Source organism: Mytilus californianus, unplaced genomic scaffold (genome assembly GCF_021869535.1).
Source record: "Mytilus californianus isolate M0D057914Y unplaced genomic scaffold, xbMytCali1.0.p SCAF_9, whole genome shotgun sequence".
In the NCBI taxonomy this organism is placed as follows: domain Eukaryota; kingdom Metazoa; phylum Mollusca; class Bivalvia; order Mytilida; family Mytilidae; genus Mytilus; species Mytilus californianus.
Genome location: NW_026262745.1, coordinates 13,805,450 through 13,821,492, shown reverse-complemented (window position 1 = coordinate 13,821,492; position 16,043 = coordinate 13,805,450). Strand labels below are relative to the sequence as shown.

General features: G+C 33.4%; 1 protein-coding gene across 1 annotated transcript; it reads left to right on the top strand.

The window, feature by feature from the left end:
* The first annotated feature begins 427 nt into the window (after positions 1-427).
* On the top strand, positions 428-3,512 carry LOC127715588 (calpain-15-like). Its single transcript, XM_052221680.1, has 3 exons — positions 428-768; positions 2,120-2,298; positions 3,194-3,512. The coding sequence occupies exons 1-3, from the start codon at positions 646-648 to the stop codon at positions 3,372-3,374; spliced, it is 483 nt and encodes a 160-aa protein (XP_052077640.1). The 5' UTR covers positions 428-645; the 3' UTR covers positions 3,375-3,512.
* The last annotated feature ends 12,531 nt before the right edge of the window (positions 3,513-16,043 follow it).

The following is a 16,043-nucleotide window of genomic DNA, read 5'->3' as shown; positions in this document are numbered from 1 at the left end:
ATTTGGCCTTTTTAACTCTTTTTGATTCCAGCGTCACTGATGAGTCTTTTGTAGACGAAACGCGCGTCTGGCGTAAATACAAAATTTCAATTCTGGTATCTATGATGAGTTTAATTAAAACCACTGGGTCGATGTCACTGCTGGTGGAGTTTTTATTCCCCGAGGGTATCACCAGCCCAGTAGTCAGCACTTATGTGTTGACATGAATTATCATTGATATGATCAATATTATAAATTAAATGTTTACAAAACTTTGAATTTTTGAAATACTAAGGCTTTTCTACCTCAGGAATAGATTATATTAGCTGTATTTGGCAAAACTTTTAGGAACTTTTGGTCCTCAATGCTCTTCAACTTCGTACTTTATTTTTGTATCTATGATGAGTTTATTGACAACCACTGGGTGGAAGCCAATGCTGGTGGAGTTTTTATTCCCCGAGGGTATCACCAGTCCAGTAGTCAGCACTTCTGTGTTGACATTAGTTATCATTGATATTTTCTAAATATCAAGTACTCCTACAAGATAAATGTAACAACAGTATACAAAGAGTTTTATTTTAATAATACTTTGAAGTGCAGGATAAAGGAATATTGTTATTTGTTTGAGCAGTTACCAAACCTCCAGTCCAGAGATGTAATTATGTGATGTCAATAAACAGTTTAAAAGCCTTAATGATAGAGGAAGTTTTTACAAAGACAAGGAAATATGAATATGCATTAGCTGATGCCATATATCAACTGCTTATTTGTAAAGGACAGAGAGAAGGGGTAAGTAGTAATGACATCTGAAAGTATACTGAAAAAAAAAAGAATTAGAAAAAAATGTAAAAATATTTAATTGATGACAACAACAACAAAATAACACACATTAATATCTCTGAAAAACATATCTTGATTAAACTAGCTTTATGAGATATCAAATATAAGCTATTTTTCACAATTATATGCAAGGCGTTAGAATGTCTTATACAAATATGTAATATGAAATTGAAATATATAATAACTGATATCTTATGTTTAAATAACACCTGGCTGATGGATGTAAATAAACTCACCATAAATACCAGGATTGTAATTCTGCACTTGCGCCAGACACGCGTTTCGTCTACAAAGAAGTCATCAGTAACGCTCGAATAAAAAAAAGTTAAAAAGTCCAAATAAACAACGAAGTTGAAGAGCATAGAGGACCAAAAATTCCAAAACGTTTTGCCAAATACAGCTAGGTAATCTATTCCTGAGCTAGAAAAGCCTTAGTATTTCAAAAATTCAAAGTTTTGTTAACAGTTAATTTATAATTATGACCATATCAATGATAATTCAAGTCAACACAAAAGTGCTGACTACCTGGACTGGTGAAACCCTCAGGGAATCAAAACTCCACCAGCAGTGACATCGACCCAGTGGTTGTTAATAAACTCATCATAAATACCAGGACTGAAATTCTGCACTTGCGTCAGACGCGCGTTTCGTTTACAAAAGATTCATCAGTGACGCTTGAATAAAAAGAAGTTAAAACGGCCAAATAAACTACGAAGTTGAAGAGCATAGAGTAATTTGGTAGAATCATAAAATATTTTGATTTACTTATTCAAGGGACCTAAAAATTGGCATACCTTCTCCTTTATCTTATGATCAAGCAACATTGTACCAAAAATTCTCAGAAAAAGGAGCAGAGAGAATCTAGAATACATGCAAAAAGAAAAATAATGATAATATTAAAATGAAGAAATGATTTAGAATGTTCTGATATTTACATAAGTTTAAGTGAGTAAAACATGTTTCTGGAAAAAAATAATTTGGCATGGTCAAATTGCAGTCTTAGCTTTCTGCAATTATAGAATTTATAAATAAATTATCAACATTCTTCTAACATTAGTATTTCTTCAATATTAAATGTGGAAACTAATGATGGCCAGATGTTTAACACATCTTCATCATTGATATTTACGAAAACGCTAAAGATTCATTTGAATCGAGTCAAGTATTATTTCTGTCAAGTATTCAAGGATATGTGGAGAATAGTCATTGAAACAGCAAACAAATGACACAAAAGACCAAAAATTAGTCTTTAGTACACAGAGATAATTTATCAATTCAATAATAATACTGTATCTCATAGATTCGAGAATCAGTGACAGTGTATTCCTTGATGCTGGGTTGGTCAGGTGGTATGTATGTAGTGGAGAATCGATCCCCTGACAAATCTATACACGTGCAGTGTGACTGTAAAGAGAGTTTAAATATTGTATCAACCAGAGGCAACCTGACATCTGTAGATTCTATACCTCCACTTCATAGGTAGGCTAGAAAAGACAAATAAATAGTAGGATTCTTTTGTTATTATACCTTTTTCATTCTCATAATCAAGTCTTGTTATGGCTATTCCGGAAAAAAAGAGTCTCCTGGGAGGAAGAACGCCCATAAAAGTTGGGGTACGACCGACTGATTTAATGATGTACTTTGTATAACAAAAAATGCAGCTTTACCCCCTACCAAGACAATTTTATAATGATGTGCTCCATGGGACACTTTTTGAAAATAACCATAATTAAGTTGGATATGCATGACAAATATCTTTAACTGATTTTAGTCTACATAGGTGGCACTTGAAAACAGTTGGAAGGCCAAATAAAATGGAAAGTTTAAGAGCATTAGAAAAAATATTTCGAAGCGTTTAGCCAAATACATATCTTAAAAGCAATATATTACTAAATTAATTCATTCTTTATGTTACACAAGCAGCAATGAACTAACTAATCCTAGGTATGCACAGGAACTGAAATACAAACAGATGTGTACATACAGCGAACTTTAAGTCAACATTGGTAATAATATGTATAGAAAAATAATATTTTAAAATGTTCTAATTGACTGCTATCAGCAAATAATATAAGGCAATCAAAGACAAAATGGAAATGAATTTTAAAGAGAAAACTAATTGCCTGATTTAATTACTTACATTAAAGAAACCAAAAGCAGACGGCAATCAACAACAGCTGACTACAGTCTCCATGCTTTAGACATGCTTGTTTATAATTCAACTTGGTTTACTATGAGTATAAGAACATCATAAATAATGTTTATAGCATAGTGAATGCAAGTCGGATGGACTTATTCTGCTGATTTAGGAATAACTCCATATGGACAACTGTTTAACAGTACTCAAGAACATTTTATATATGTATTTTTACAGACAAGTTATAATGATTTTAACACAGTTGGAAAGAACAGCACCCTACACTGTAACAAGACGACTTCGCCATCGGATGACCTTGACACAGACAGGACTTGGAGACTGGGCACCAGCTGGCGTTAATCATGAACCATTTTTGACATTGAATGTAGAAGGTCTTCATGCACCAAGACCGTTGTAAAGAAATACTTTGAATATGCAATTACAACACAAACAGTAAAAGATTCTTAAGAATCGCTGTACATCGTTGTCTCATTATACCTGTGACATTAAAAAAAAGAGCCAGTTAATAAACAGGGCTTCTTTTCTATTAGTTCATCTCTCAACACCAATAAAATGTGCACTTAAAATAATTTTTACACAAGTAGTGTTATTATATGGCCGTTATATGCAAATTAATGAGGTACAATATCAGCAGTAAAATATAAACTATACGAAGAAAATGATTAAGATATAACATTGTAATTGCCTTCATTTATGAACTGTAATCGAGCAGTTTAAAGTAAAACCACTCAGTTAAGTACAGCTCACCTTTGTATTATATAAACACACTTGAATAATCGCTTCTTTAGTATAAGTATCTTCTTTATACTCATCAAACTGCATACATGTACCAAAACAACAAACCTTATTGAAAAAAGAAATGTAATAATTTTGCTGCCATTGCTGGTATAAATTTCCATTTTATATATGATTAATAATAAGAATACCATTTCACCATTTAATTGGTCAACAGGATATATATATATATATATATAACATATTACAAATCTGGACAGATTCCAAAACTTCAACATGTCTATCTTTAGAATCTATAAAAGTTTCTGCTTACAAGAAGAAAACACAGTGTTTCTTTCACGGTATTTTATGAATAAAACGATAAAGTTACAGTTCAAAAACAAATCATCACAGCCTTTCGGACTGTTAGGACTTCATGAATGATTGATCTGAAAATAAAGTTTTATGATAAGAAACCTGTTCTTCTTAATTTATATTATCAATTCAATTGTTATGTTTTCATTACTATAGAATATTATAAACTTAATTAAATAACATGATACTATAATAACAAAAAACAAAATATTAAGATCTTGATTTTGTGTGTGATACCTTTTTTGTATATATAATATCTAAATATGATTATTCTCTGGTACATTGACTCTTTGTACTAACCCACATAAAATATAATCCTTAGGTATTGAGTGGGAGGGAAATTGTAATGTTATATCTTAATTATTTTCTTCGTATAATCTATATTTCATATCGGACGATTCGCGTCCTCATGAAATCTACAATTATACGTCAGAAAAATTCATATACCATTGCACGTTCAAAGCGTTAATAATAATTACTAACATACCTGAAGGTAAACTCAAAACTTTCTTTGAGAACTGATCACTATCATCTAGCAATGGTCTGAAACAGAATTTTTTAAACGTTAAAGCATTTGACCAATCAGCTATTTTCAAAATCTCTGATAGAGAACTCCTTGACATTTTGCCTTACTACTTTAGGACCCTCTAGTTGAATGAGCCTTAAACTTAGCTGTATCAATACCAGTTACAGTATTTGATGATGCACCTTTGTGTGGTTTAACTGAAGTTCTTAATACTGGATTTGACTTAGACTAATCCTTCAATCTAAAATGTAGAGAACGGTTTAATTAGCTTGTAAACAATCAACCACACTTATTTTAAGATCGTTCTGAAATTCAGGATAACATATTTCTTTTGAAATACAGACAGATTGAGTTTATGATCTATCTGGGATCTGAAATTTAGTCCCTTCATTCTTTATTTGCATAAATCTTATATCAAGTCTAGCAATTTCAGAAGATCTTTTCGAAGCATCAATGTTTTGGTTAATATTTTAATGTCCAAATCCAAGTTAACAGACTGAGAAATGAGAAACTTCCAAAACAATATCAATGTCCCACATTTCTTGATTCTTACGTAAAGGTGGATTTTTTCCGTAAAATGCCCTTCATTAATTTTTTTAATATTTTTTTCTGTCCCACTGTTTGACCATCAATATGAGGAAGAATAGAGAATAAAGGAGACTTATGAACATTTTAAAACTGTTCTGTATTGAAAACCCTTTTGGAACTTCCATGCCAAAAAATCTAGAACAATAGTTAGAGGTGCTGAAAAGGGATAAACTACCCGTTCCACTCACCAGCTAACCCACTTATTCCAGGCCGAATTGTAAGATTTCTGAGTTCTCTTTCCCCAGTAGCTGAGCAAAAGTTGTTTAACCTCCTCTGATATTGATATTGTTTGATATGATCTCCTGAGACAAGCCACCCGACTAGTTGAAGTGATTTGTTTTGAATCATTGGATGAGGTTCCCCTTGATGAGACTGTAGGAGACGTGGAAATGTTGGCAACAGAATAGGGTGTTGAAAGGACATTTCCAGCAATATTGCGTACCATGTCTGTGCAATCCAAGCAGGAGTTACCAAAACAACAGTTGTTTTATCAGCTTTGATTTTCTTCAGACATTGAGCTATCAAGCAGAAAGGGGAGAAAGCATAAGCTTTGAAACTTGTCTAAGGATACAGGAGAGCATTGAACGCTAATGCTCCTGGATCCGGAAGACAGCTTATGTATGCTTGAAGTTGAGTGTTGGGACGATCTTCAAAATGATCTATGTTGCAGTTGTAAACTTTCCATTTCTATGTAGCAACATTCCAGCAGCGCCTGCATACGGAGTATATATATATCTCCTAATTGATACGATATTCCCGGGCTTGTATTTCATATCATGATTTTCTTGATAGATGGTTGCTGTGTTGCTGTGTTGCTTAGTCTTTAGTTTTTCTATGTTGTGTCACTTGTAGTATTATGTGTCTATTTGTCTTTTCTTTATTGGTCATGGCGTTGTCAGTTTATTTTCGATCAATGTGTTTTAATGTCCCTCTGGTATCTTTCGCCCCTCTTTTGCTGCTCACAAGGAAGCTATTTAACCAAGAATTCCAAATGGTGAAGTTGAAATTATCCCTTCATGTTATGTTGTCCGTCTGAATCAACACCTGTAAATTGTGTCTGTCTTTTAAGAAATATTTGACAGCACGAGTTACTGCTATTTGCTCCATAGTTATATGGACATTTCTTTCTGATTGTAACCAAGGACCCCCTATGGTTACTTTGCTCATTACTGATCACGATCCCTAATTGCTTGCATCTGTTTGGATTACTACAGATGGTTGGATTGAAATTACAGACCTTCCATTCCAATGAATTAACTGGTGTAATCACCAGTTTAATCCGTTGTGCGCTTTTTGAGACAGGAACAGTTCGGATTTGTAACTGAAAGTCTACTTCAGCTCTAGATTTTTTTCTACCTGTAAATGTCTGTAATGAAGTGGAGCTGCAAAAATTGCTAGAATTGAAGCCGTCAGATCTCCTATTAATTCTGATAGTTTTGTTCTCTTTATTTTCTGAATCTTTTGACTTCCTTGCACAATTTTTGTATTTTTTTGTATTTTTGGGGTTGGAATGGACAAACTCATATCTACCGAGTTCACTAAAAATCCAGGAAAAAGCATTTGTTGAGATGGGACTAAAACTGATTTCTTTCTGTAGAAATCCTTAACTTTGGAGAAACTTTACTGTTAGCTGTGCTTCTAACTGACATTTCTCTTTTGATTGGTTCATTATTAAATAAAGGCGACAGTAGTATACCGCTGTTCGAAATTCATAAATCGATTGAGAAAAAAAACAAATCCGGGTTACAAACTAAAACTGAGGGAAACACATCAAATATTAGAGGAGAACTACGACACAACAGAAACACAACATTAAAATGTAACACACACAGAAACGAACTATAATATAACAATGGCCATTTTCCTGACATGGAACAGGACATTTTAAGAAAAAAAAGGTGGGTTGAACCTGGTTTTGTGGCTAGCCAAACCTCCCGCTTTTATGACAATGTTAAATATAACATTAAAATGACAACATTACATGACAGGACTACAATACAAATAAATGGGAGAACATATAGGACAGAGAAACATATATACAATTAAAAGCTAACAAAAGGTACCAGGTTTAAAATTTAATACGCAAGACGCGCGTTTCGTCCACACAAGACTAACCAGTGACGCTCAGATAAAAAAAGTACGAAAGCCAAAACAAGTACAAAGTTGAAGAGCATTGCGGACCAAAAGTTCAAAAAAGTTGTGCCAAATACGGCTACGGTTATATGTCTGGGATAAGAAAATCCTTAGTATTTAGAATAATTCATACTTTTGCAAACAGTAAATTTATAAAAATGACTATATAATAGATATACATGATAACACCGAAGTGGTGACTAACTACAGAATAAAAACGGATACATAAAACAACATAAACCAGCACATAAAAATTCACAGCCGAATTAGCCAAAGAGATCAATGCAAAAAAAGTGACGTCACATTTGAATTTCTGAAATTTCCCCAAAATAGCATAGAATTAGGATAGAATTGAAGATTTGGACAATACTCATATAACATTTATTGATAACAATGAAAATTACAATACTAATTAATATAAAATGTGGTAGTAATCAGATAATTAATAGTATTATCTAGCTATGTAGGTGTTTCTTCTAAATCAAACTGTAAACCAAATATATCGTATAAATTTAGTTGACCCAAACTAAAATCTAATTAATGAACTGGGTGATTAATTATCTTAACCATAACACACGAATACAACAGAACAAAATAAGATTTACAACTACAAACGATAAGACATTTGACAAAATCCGATGAGAATAACAAATATAACATCAAAACTAAATACATGAATTTTGGATAGAAAAGTACCGTGACACGTCTTATAGCAATGCGAATTCACACTCAGCAAAACAGTCACAATCGGGAATAAGTCACGTTCGGTAATTAAAAGATCAGACGACGTAATGTAAAACCACAATCTAACACGTGGTAAAAATGTCTTTAGTTAGTTTGGACAAAGACACATCGTATGGATCGACCAATTCGTGATGGTGTCCGTAAAATTTACGGAGTGTCATTTTTAATCTGTCCTCCTCATAACTTTGTTGGAGCAGTTTCTGCGTTAGGAGCACACTCCTGTATATGAAGTCCGTATAGTGTGAACATGCACGAGCATAACGTATCAACTGAGATATGTAAACACCATACGAAGGGGCAGAGGGTATGTTCGCTATGAGAAATGGGAAATTGATAATTGGGAAGTTGAAATCGTCCCGTTATCATAGATTTTCGTGTGAAGTCGTCCATCTGTGTCAATATTGAGGAAAAGATCAAGGTATGAAGCAGTCCTTCTAGTATCAGTACATGTAGTATCCTTAATTTCAAGTTCACTGGGATATACGAGATGTGAGTATTGGCTGAAATATGGGTTATTCAATGATAGGACATCATCAATATATCGGAAAGTAAAATTAAAGAATTTCGCAAGGTGCTTTTTCTTTTTGTCTTTTAGAAGGTTCTGAATGAATTCTGCTTCATACGAGTACAAAAACAAATCGGCCAATTAAGATATTCTCCAAATTAACCACTAGACGAATACCCAGTCGTCTTAAAAAACTTGCCTTTTCATCAATTTTGTGAATACTAGTGGGACAACTGAAATTGAAAGGTCTGTCCCTGCCATTTGAACTGGATATATTTTTTATATTGTTTTAACACTGGGACGGTCAAATATGCATCCGTCAGATCTATTTTGACCATCTAATCTGATTTTTGGAAGAAATCTTCTACTGAATGAATCACTTCCATTTTGAAATGATTTTACACCAAATAATTGTTCAACTGTTTTAAATTTATTACGGGGCGGTGTCCTCCCCTTTTTCTCGACCAAGAAAATGTGACCAAGAAAATAATCCTGACTTTAGGATATCTGACATATTGCTCTTTTATCTAACAATGATATAATTTCTTGATTGATCAATTCCGTTTTCTCTTTGTCGAAGAAGGGTTTGGGACATTGAATTTTCTTAGCGGTGTTTGACAGAATTCCAATTTTAGACCCTTAACTGTATCTAAGACCAAATGATCTGATGTCAAACAACTCCATTTCTGGACAAACAATTTTGATCCTCCCCTACAGGTAAGTGAGCAAAACGGTCTGTTGTAAAGGATAAAAAACTTCATTCTTAAACATTTACCTGCTGTATGCCTAATTCTTGAAAATGAACCCCTTCCTTGGGATACCTGGTGTTGATCCTCACTGACCTCTACCTCTATCTCGGCCCCAAAACTGCTCGAGTCGAAAATACTGGTTATTGCCACGGTCACTATTTCCATGACCACCCGCCGGCGGCACCACAAAGTTATAACTTCCTGAATTTGCGGCCATGAGAAGTTTTTAACAGAGCTTTTTTGCCATCTTTATCAGCTAATAAATCTTTACATGATGGTAATACTCTACCAAACATAGACCTACGATTATCAGATAAGTATGCATTGTGAGCATTTCCAATCAGGACTAATGGTCTCTGAGAACAATGTCTATGACATCTGCTGGGTTTAAACCATGATTACGTCTCGTAGCTTTCTCTGCTTCTTTCCATAAAATTGCTAGGGGACTAGTAGCATCTAATATTCTGTTTTCACAGTTAATTATAGATTGTTCTTTCTTAGCATTAAGTGGTTAATTGAACTTTTTACGAAATATGTTTTTCATATATATCTATCCGTTTCTTTAGAAAAGAGGGACAGTCAAACTCATTGATCGAAAACAAACTGACAACGCCATGGCCAAAAAAAAAAAAGACAAACAGACAAATAATAGTACAGATGACACAACATAGAAAACTAAAGATAAGCCACACGAACCCCACCAAAAACTGGGGATGATCTCAGGTGCTTCGGAAGGATAGGCAGATCCTGCTCCACATGTGACACCCGTCGTGTTGCTTATGTTATTACAAATCCGGTAAATAGTCTAATTCGGCAAGTCACTTTCGTGAAAAGGGAAGGGTATTGTAGTTACGACATGAGGAACATATCCGATATTATCTGTGAAACGATAATCCATAACGATCAACCAACTCGTGATGGCGTCCGTAAAATTTACGAAGGGATGATTTCAACTTCACCAATTGGAACTATTTGGTTTAATAGCTTCCTTGTGAGCAGCAATCCTCTATCAAGGAAATAATGATAGGAAACACAAGCCCGGGAATATCGTATCAATTGGGAGATATATACTCCGTATGCAGGCGCAGCTGGAATTTTGTTCATAGAAATAGAAAGTTCACAATTGGGAAGCTGAAATCATCTCTTTTGTCGTAAAGTTTTGTTTTCAACCGATCCTCATTGTCAATTTCTAGATGTAAGTCAAGATATGAGACAGACTTAACTGTATCTGTAGTATCCTTTATCTCTAGTTCGATGGGATAGATTCGTTCAACATAGTCACCAAATTTTGTATTATTTAGTGAGAGAACATCATCTATATAGCGGAACGTAAAGTTAAAGGATATTGCTAACTTCTTATCTTTCTTCCTATGAAAGCGATCTTCTTAATTATCGGAATGTTACAGTTCTTTGTGATCTTTAACCTCGAGTTCTTTGTGATGCCCTGCGTTTTTGTCAATGTATTTTGTAATTTTACCCGCTACCTTGATACTTTTCTACAAAATTTCAAACGGATAAAAAAAATTGTCGTTATCTGAACTTTCCCCACTATCCCAGGAGGAATTCTAGGTCTCCTGTTCGGATTCATCACCAGAACCAGCATTCACATCCACATGTTTTCTCTTACCGGTAGAAGATGATTCTACTGGATACATTTTATCCGAAAACCAGCTACGTGTGGCCCTCTCGACACTTTCACTATCCAACCCTGACGTCCCATTGTCTGATTGTGCACGAGTTTTGCCCTTAATGGCACTAAGTTTTCCCTTATTGGCACTTTGTTTGCCCTTATTGACACTTTGTTCGACCTTATTGACATTTTGTTTGTTGGTACTTGAATTGCCCATATTAGTATTGCCTTTATCGGCAATACAAACATCGCCTTCATTGGCATGTTTAATGTCACTAAGGTCACTAAACTGACCATCGACAAACAGTTCACCTTCATCCTGAGATTGACTTTTACTAAATCTAACATAAAGAGCAGTAGGTGTCCTCTTCTAGATTTAGACGTTTCACTTTCAAAAGGGAAACCCCATATTAAAATTTACGACAAAGGAAAAGAATTTGTATTCACTATTGTTAATTTTCCTTTTTTGGACGACGATGTTCTTTTGGCTCCATCATACGGTGTTTATTTATCCCAACTCGGTCGTAATGCCCGTTTGTGTATACGTAGTGATGTCATAGATTTTAACGAATGTAATCAATGCATCACTGGTAAATTATTAAGTCAGGGATTTCGTTACCATAAATTACTTAAAGATTTTACTAAATACTTTCATAGATACAAAGATTTGATTAGTAAATTTGGTTGTACCTGTAGAAAATTTATTAAAACGGTATTTCACATCCTACATTTTACGGTAACATTGTACTTAAAGCGCGGAAATCACTATGTGATCCGTGTAAACTCATCGAACCTTTAAACAAACTTATCAGTAAAAGATATCTTACCAATGTTGTAATTAGATCTTTGAATATAGTTTACATTGGCACAAATATCGATTTTGTTATCAGCAAATTAAAACATAACAAAATTTGTATTCTTTTCAAGTCTATAAAAACATATTCAAGTTTATTTTATCTATGTGAACGTTAACTCCTAAATATCCTACTGCCTGTCGATACTTTTATTTTTGGCATTGCACACGTCATATCTTCTTTGACTGTCCATGATGTTAAAATACAAAATCCCTGGGATGTATTTTAGTTCATTTTAGTCTTTGATGCATGATTTTTATATTAATAATTGTTTTTGGCTTTTAACTAGCTTTTAGTAACTGCGAGTGCTCTCAAATCGTACTTTCGTGTTAATTTGACCTGTTCATACAATTTGTAATGCTTTTTTGTTATCTAATGTTTACTTATTTACTATTATATATCGTCTCTCTATTCTTAATATATACCCTCTTTGATGGTATGATTTTAAATTTTCACTTTTGTTCTCGTACTATGAACAACAAAATTATTTATTCGTTCTCCATTTATACTGTATACATTAAAAAAAAGATATTTTCCTTTACCTGTATACGTAATTTTATTTGGCGGCATTTTGGTTTTATTTCTGAAATTGTTTAACATCTACCCCTTATTCTATTAATTTTGTATTAACATTGTGTCATAGACAAATTTATTCGTTCAGTTTATGTTCACTTGTGTTACTAAGTCTTTTGATTAAGGTAAGCCATTTCATTTTTTTATAGTGTGTCTTTTTATGTTTTGATATTACACTAAAATTAGGGTGAAGGTTGGTACATATTAAAACCTTTAAACCTCCTGCATTTGTTTGCATCTGTCCTAAGTCAGGAATCTGATGTTCATTAGTTTTTCGTTTCTCGTTTTATATATAGATTAGACCGTTGGTTTTCCCGTTTGAATGGTTTTACACTAGTCATTTTTGGTGCCCTATATAGTTTGCTGTTCGGTGTAACCCTGGCAAGAGAGGCAGTAAAATGGGGATAATTCTGGGAAAATTCTAGACAGATTTTCATTTTGGAGTAAAGGGAGGGAAGTTGGAGTTTGGAGAAGGAAGTGGGGGATAGGAGAGTAGGAAACAGGGACCCCCTGTCCACCCCTCTGATAAAATAACCATGCTGAGCTCTCTCCCCGATTATTTTGATGCTGAGGCTAAATATCATACTATTTATGCTTGAAATGATCAGCTGTTCATTTAAGATTATTTTGTTTTAAATGTAAATATCGAAGAACAGGGATTTCAATGAAGAGCTATATAACCCCCCCCCCCCCCCCCCCCCCCCCCTTTTTATGAAAATGCTTGGTCTGGTCGTCGGTATCAACATTTAATTATCATTCAAGGAGTTATTTCACAATTCAAACAAACACTCGTGTACAGCTAGGAATGTTTGTCAATGCATCAAAACTGTCAAAACATCTTCAAACAATGTACTTACGTTACTTCAATCAGACACTGCAAATAATTATCAAATGACAAATTGCGCGAAATCATAGCGTGGATATTTTCGGAAGATATCGGGATTCTACTCCATTCTAACATTTATACGAAGGAGCTACCGAATTCAATATACAGTCTTCAATATATATATATTGCGTAACAATATTAAAAGAAATTATATCTTTCATTTGGTTATAGAAGAATATTATAACAGTTATCATTTTTTTTAAATTTATATAAACGAAAAACATGTTAAAACAAAAACATGTATACAATACAGTTGCCAATTATGTCTCTGATGAAAAAAGTATATGTGTATATTTAATTATTTATCAATTATTTTTTTATTTCGATTTCCTTTTATTGACTCTCTGCATACCAATGGGAAGCAATCCGTATATTATTTTGATGCACTGAACACTAATGGACAATAATTCTATCGATGAACTGACATGATCTAAAACGTACTTACTTCTACTGATTCGAACGAAAAGAGTTTTTTCTTAATAATCTGAACCAGTTCTGATCGATACTTAATCGCTTGAGGTAATCAGTGTACTGAACATGTACTGGACAACTGAAAAAGGTCTTGACATTTTTCCTTGCGGTAAATTACGGCATTTAATAGTTGTTCAGTTTAAAATGACCGTTTCAGTAGAAAACACAGTTACTAGTGCTAGACTCCGTGTTGGAGGCCGTACTTTGACCTATAATGATTTACTCTTGATTCTGTCTCTGAATAAAAATGAAGCTCTGTCAAAGCTTGATAAAATTTCAGGAAGGATTGACAAATTACAAAGTTATTGATGTTAAGAAGAAAAGCCACAGAATGTTGACCAAGCCGACACCGACGTAATGGAGGATTATTGTGTTTTTTCCGCAACAAATTGGCTAGGCTCGCCAAAAAGAGGGGGAAATCTTGTAACTACTCTATATTGAAAGCACAAAACCATTAGCTTTGCAAACCTTCAGAGAAGCTCTAGAGATATAGGTAATAATAAAAATTGTGACCACCTATTAATTATTATTTGTTGAAGAAATGACAAATAATACTAAAAAAGAAGGTGCACATCTTCAATATTTATGAAATCATTTTGTAAGTTTTTAGGATCTGGTTTAAAAACACAAAACTGGTACCTAATTTTGTAACTTTGCCAAATAAATACTAAATTTCCTAGTTCGAAAAAATGGGAAAAAAAATCAAAAGTATGTTGGAAGTTGACTGTGTGTTTTAGTTGGTATGAATGTTACATAAATATGTATTTAGCTTTGCAAATTTATGCCAAATTCACCATACTATAATCCGGTTAGATATTAGTATATCCAATGGTATCATCATTTGATTGAAACTACATACAGTGTAGCAAGGAATTAAAGTAAAGCTAGGAATTATAACAACTCTTTAACGTAACGCTATGCATTTAATACAGACATATATATATATATATATATATATATATATATATATACCGTCACATACATGTAATATAAAACAAGACAATAATTTAACTTTTTTTATTGTAATATGTAACCATTGAAATAAGAGCACCGGTGTCCATATAGTTTTTGACTAGATGAAGTTCGGTGCTTAATGTAAACACGATCACCTATCTTCAGTTCAAAGACATATGTTTGAGACTGAGTACTACCGTTTGCTTTGTTCGTATATCCCGTAGAAAAGACAGCTACATTCTTTCGCCATTGATATTCAACTTTTGCATCACCATATGCCATAATCATTGAAAACAATACATATAGGCCACTTCTAGGTGCTGTAAAGCATTCCTCAGTAATGGACCTAAATATTGTCCCCTGTAAATTATTAATTGGAATTAGTGTCTTAACATCATCCACGAATCACTCCGTACTTACTGCTCTAAATGGATAAAACGAGAAAAAGCTGACAAGAAATAATTAGATTCTTTTTTTTTTTAATTCGGTAATGAACATAGTTGATATACGTATTCAACATTTCAAAGATCATTTTACTCCCAACAACAACCATAATAGCCCAATTTCCCGTAACAAACATAAGCTAAAAGAACTCGCCAAGGAATATATATTTATCCCGGCTGATAAGGCTGCTAACGATATTATAATTGTTTGACGTAAATTTTACATTGATGTTCTACAAAAGGAAATCTCGAATTCACCAACATTCCAACTGACTCCATTTTCGGAAAATGACATCTGTAACAAACATAAACTTTTTGCTACCTCTTTACAAGCAAAACCAAATACAATGAAAGTTCCAACTATGTACTGGCTTCCGAAGCTGCACAAATTCCTTACAAATATAGATTTATTTCGTCTTCAAGCCATTGTTCCACTACTAAACTATCTATTCTACTTACTAGTACACTTGGTACAATCAAAAACCTGGTAATAAATTGTTCAAATAAGGCCTTTGAAAATAGTGAAATTAATAACTTTTAGAGTGTCAAAAATTCGTTGGAAGTACATGATAAATTGCATGCTTATATTGGAGATTTCGAATCTGTTCAAAGTTTTGATTTTTCTACCCTATATACCATGCACGTTGCCTCATAATCTTATTTAGAAAAAAATCACACACCTGATTAAAAGGGCATTTAAAAAGTCGGAATGCGAATATATATGTTCAAACTCTTTTAGGTCATTTTTTAGTAACAAAAAAAAAAAAAGAACTATGTCAATTGGACCTTTTTTGATACTATAACTGACCTTGAATTTTTACTAGATAACAATTTTGTTCGCTATGGAGATTCTGTATATCGTCAGGTTATCGGAATTCCCATGGGGACTAACTGTGCACCACTTATTGCGGATCTGTTTAT

Bases quoted from the DNA above. Each gene is read 5' to 3' on its own strand.
- LOC127715588 (XM_052221680.1), top strand. From the start codon at position 646: ATGTCAATAAACAGTTTAAAAGCCTTAATGATAGAGGAAGTTTTTACA. The intron at 769-2,119 runs GTAAGTAGTAAT...TGTATCTCATAG, and splicing joins GTAAAGGACAGAGAGAAGGG to ATTCGAGAATCAGTGACAGT. The intron at 2,299-3,193 runs GTAGGCTAGAAA...GTATTTTTACAG, and splicing joins TCTATACCTCCACTTCATAG to ACAAGTTATAATGATTTTAA.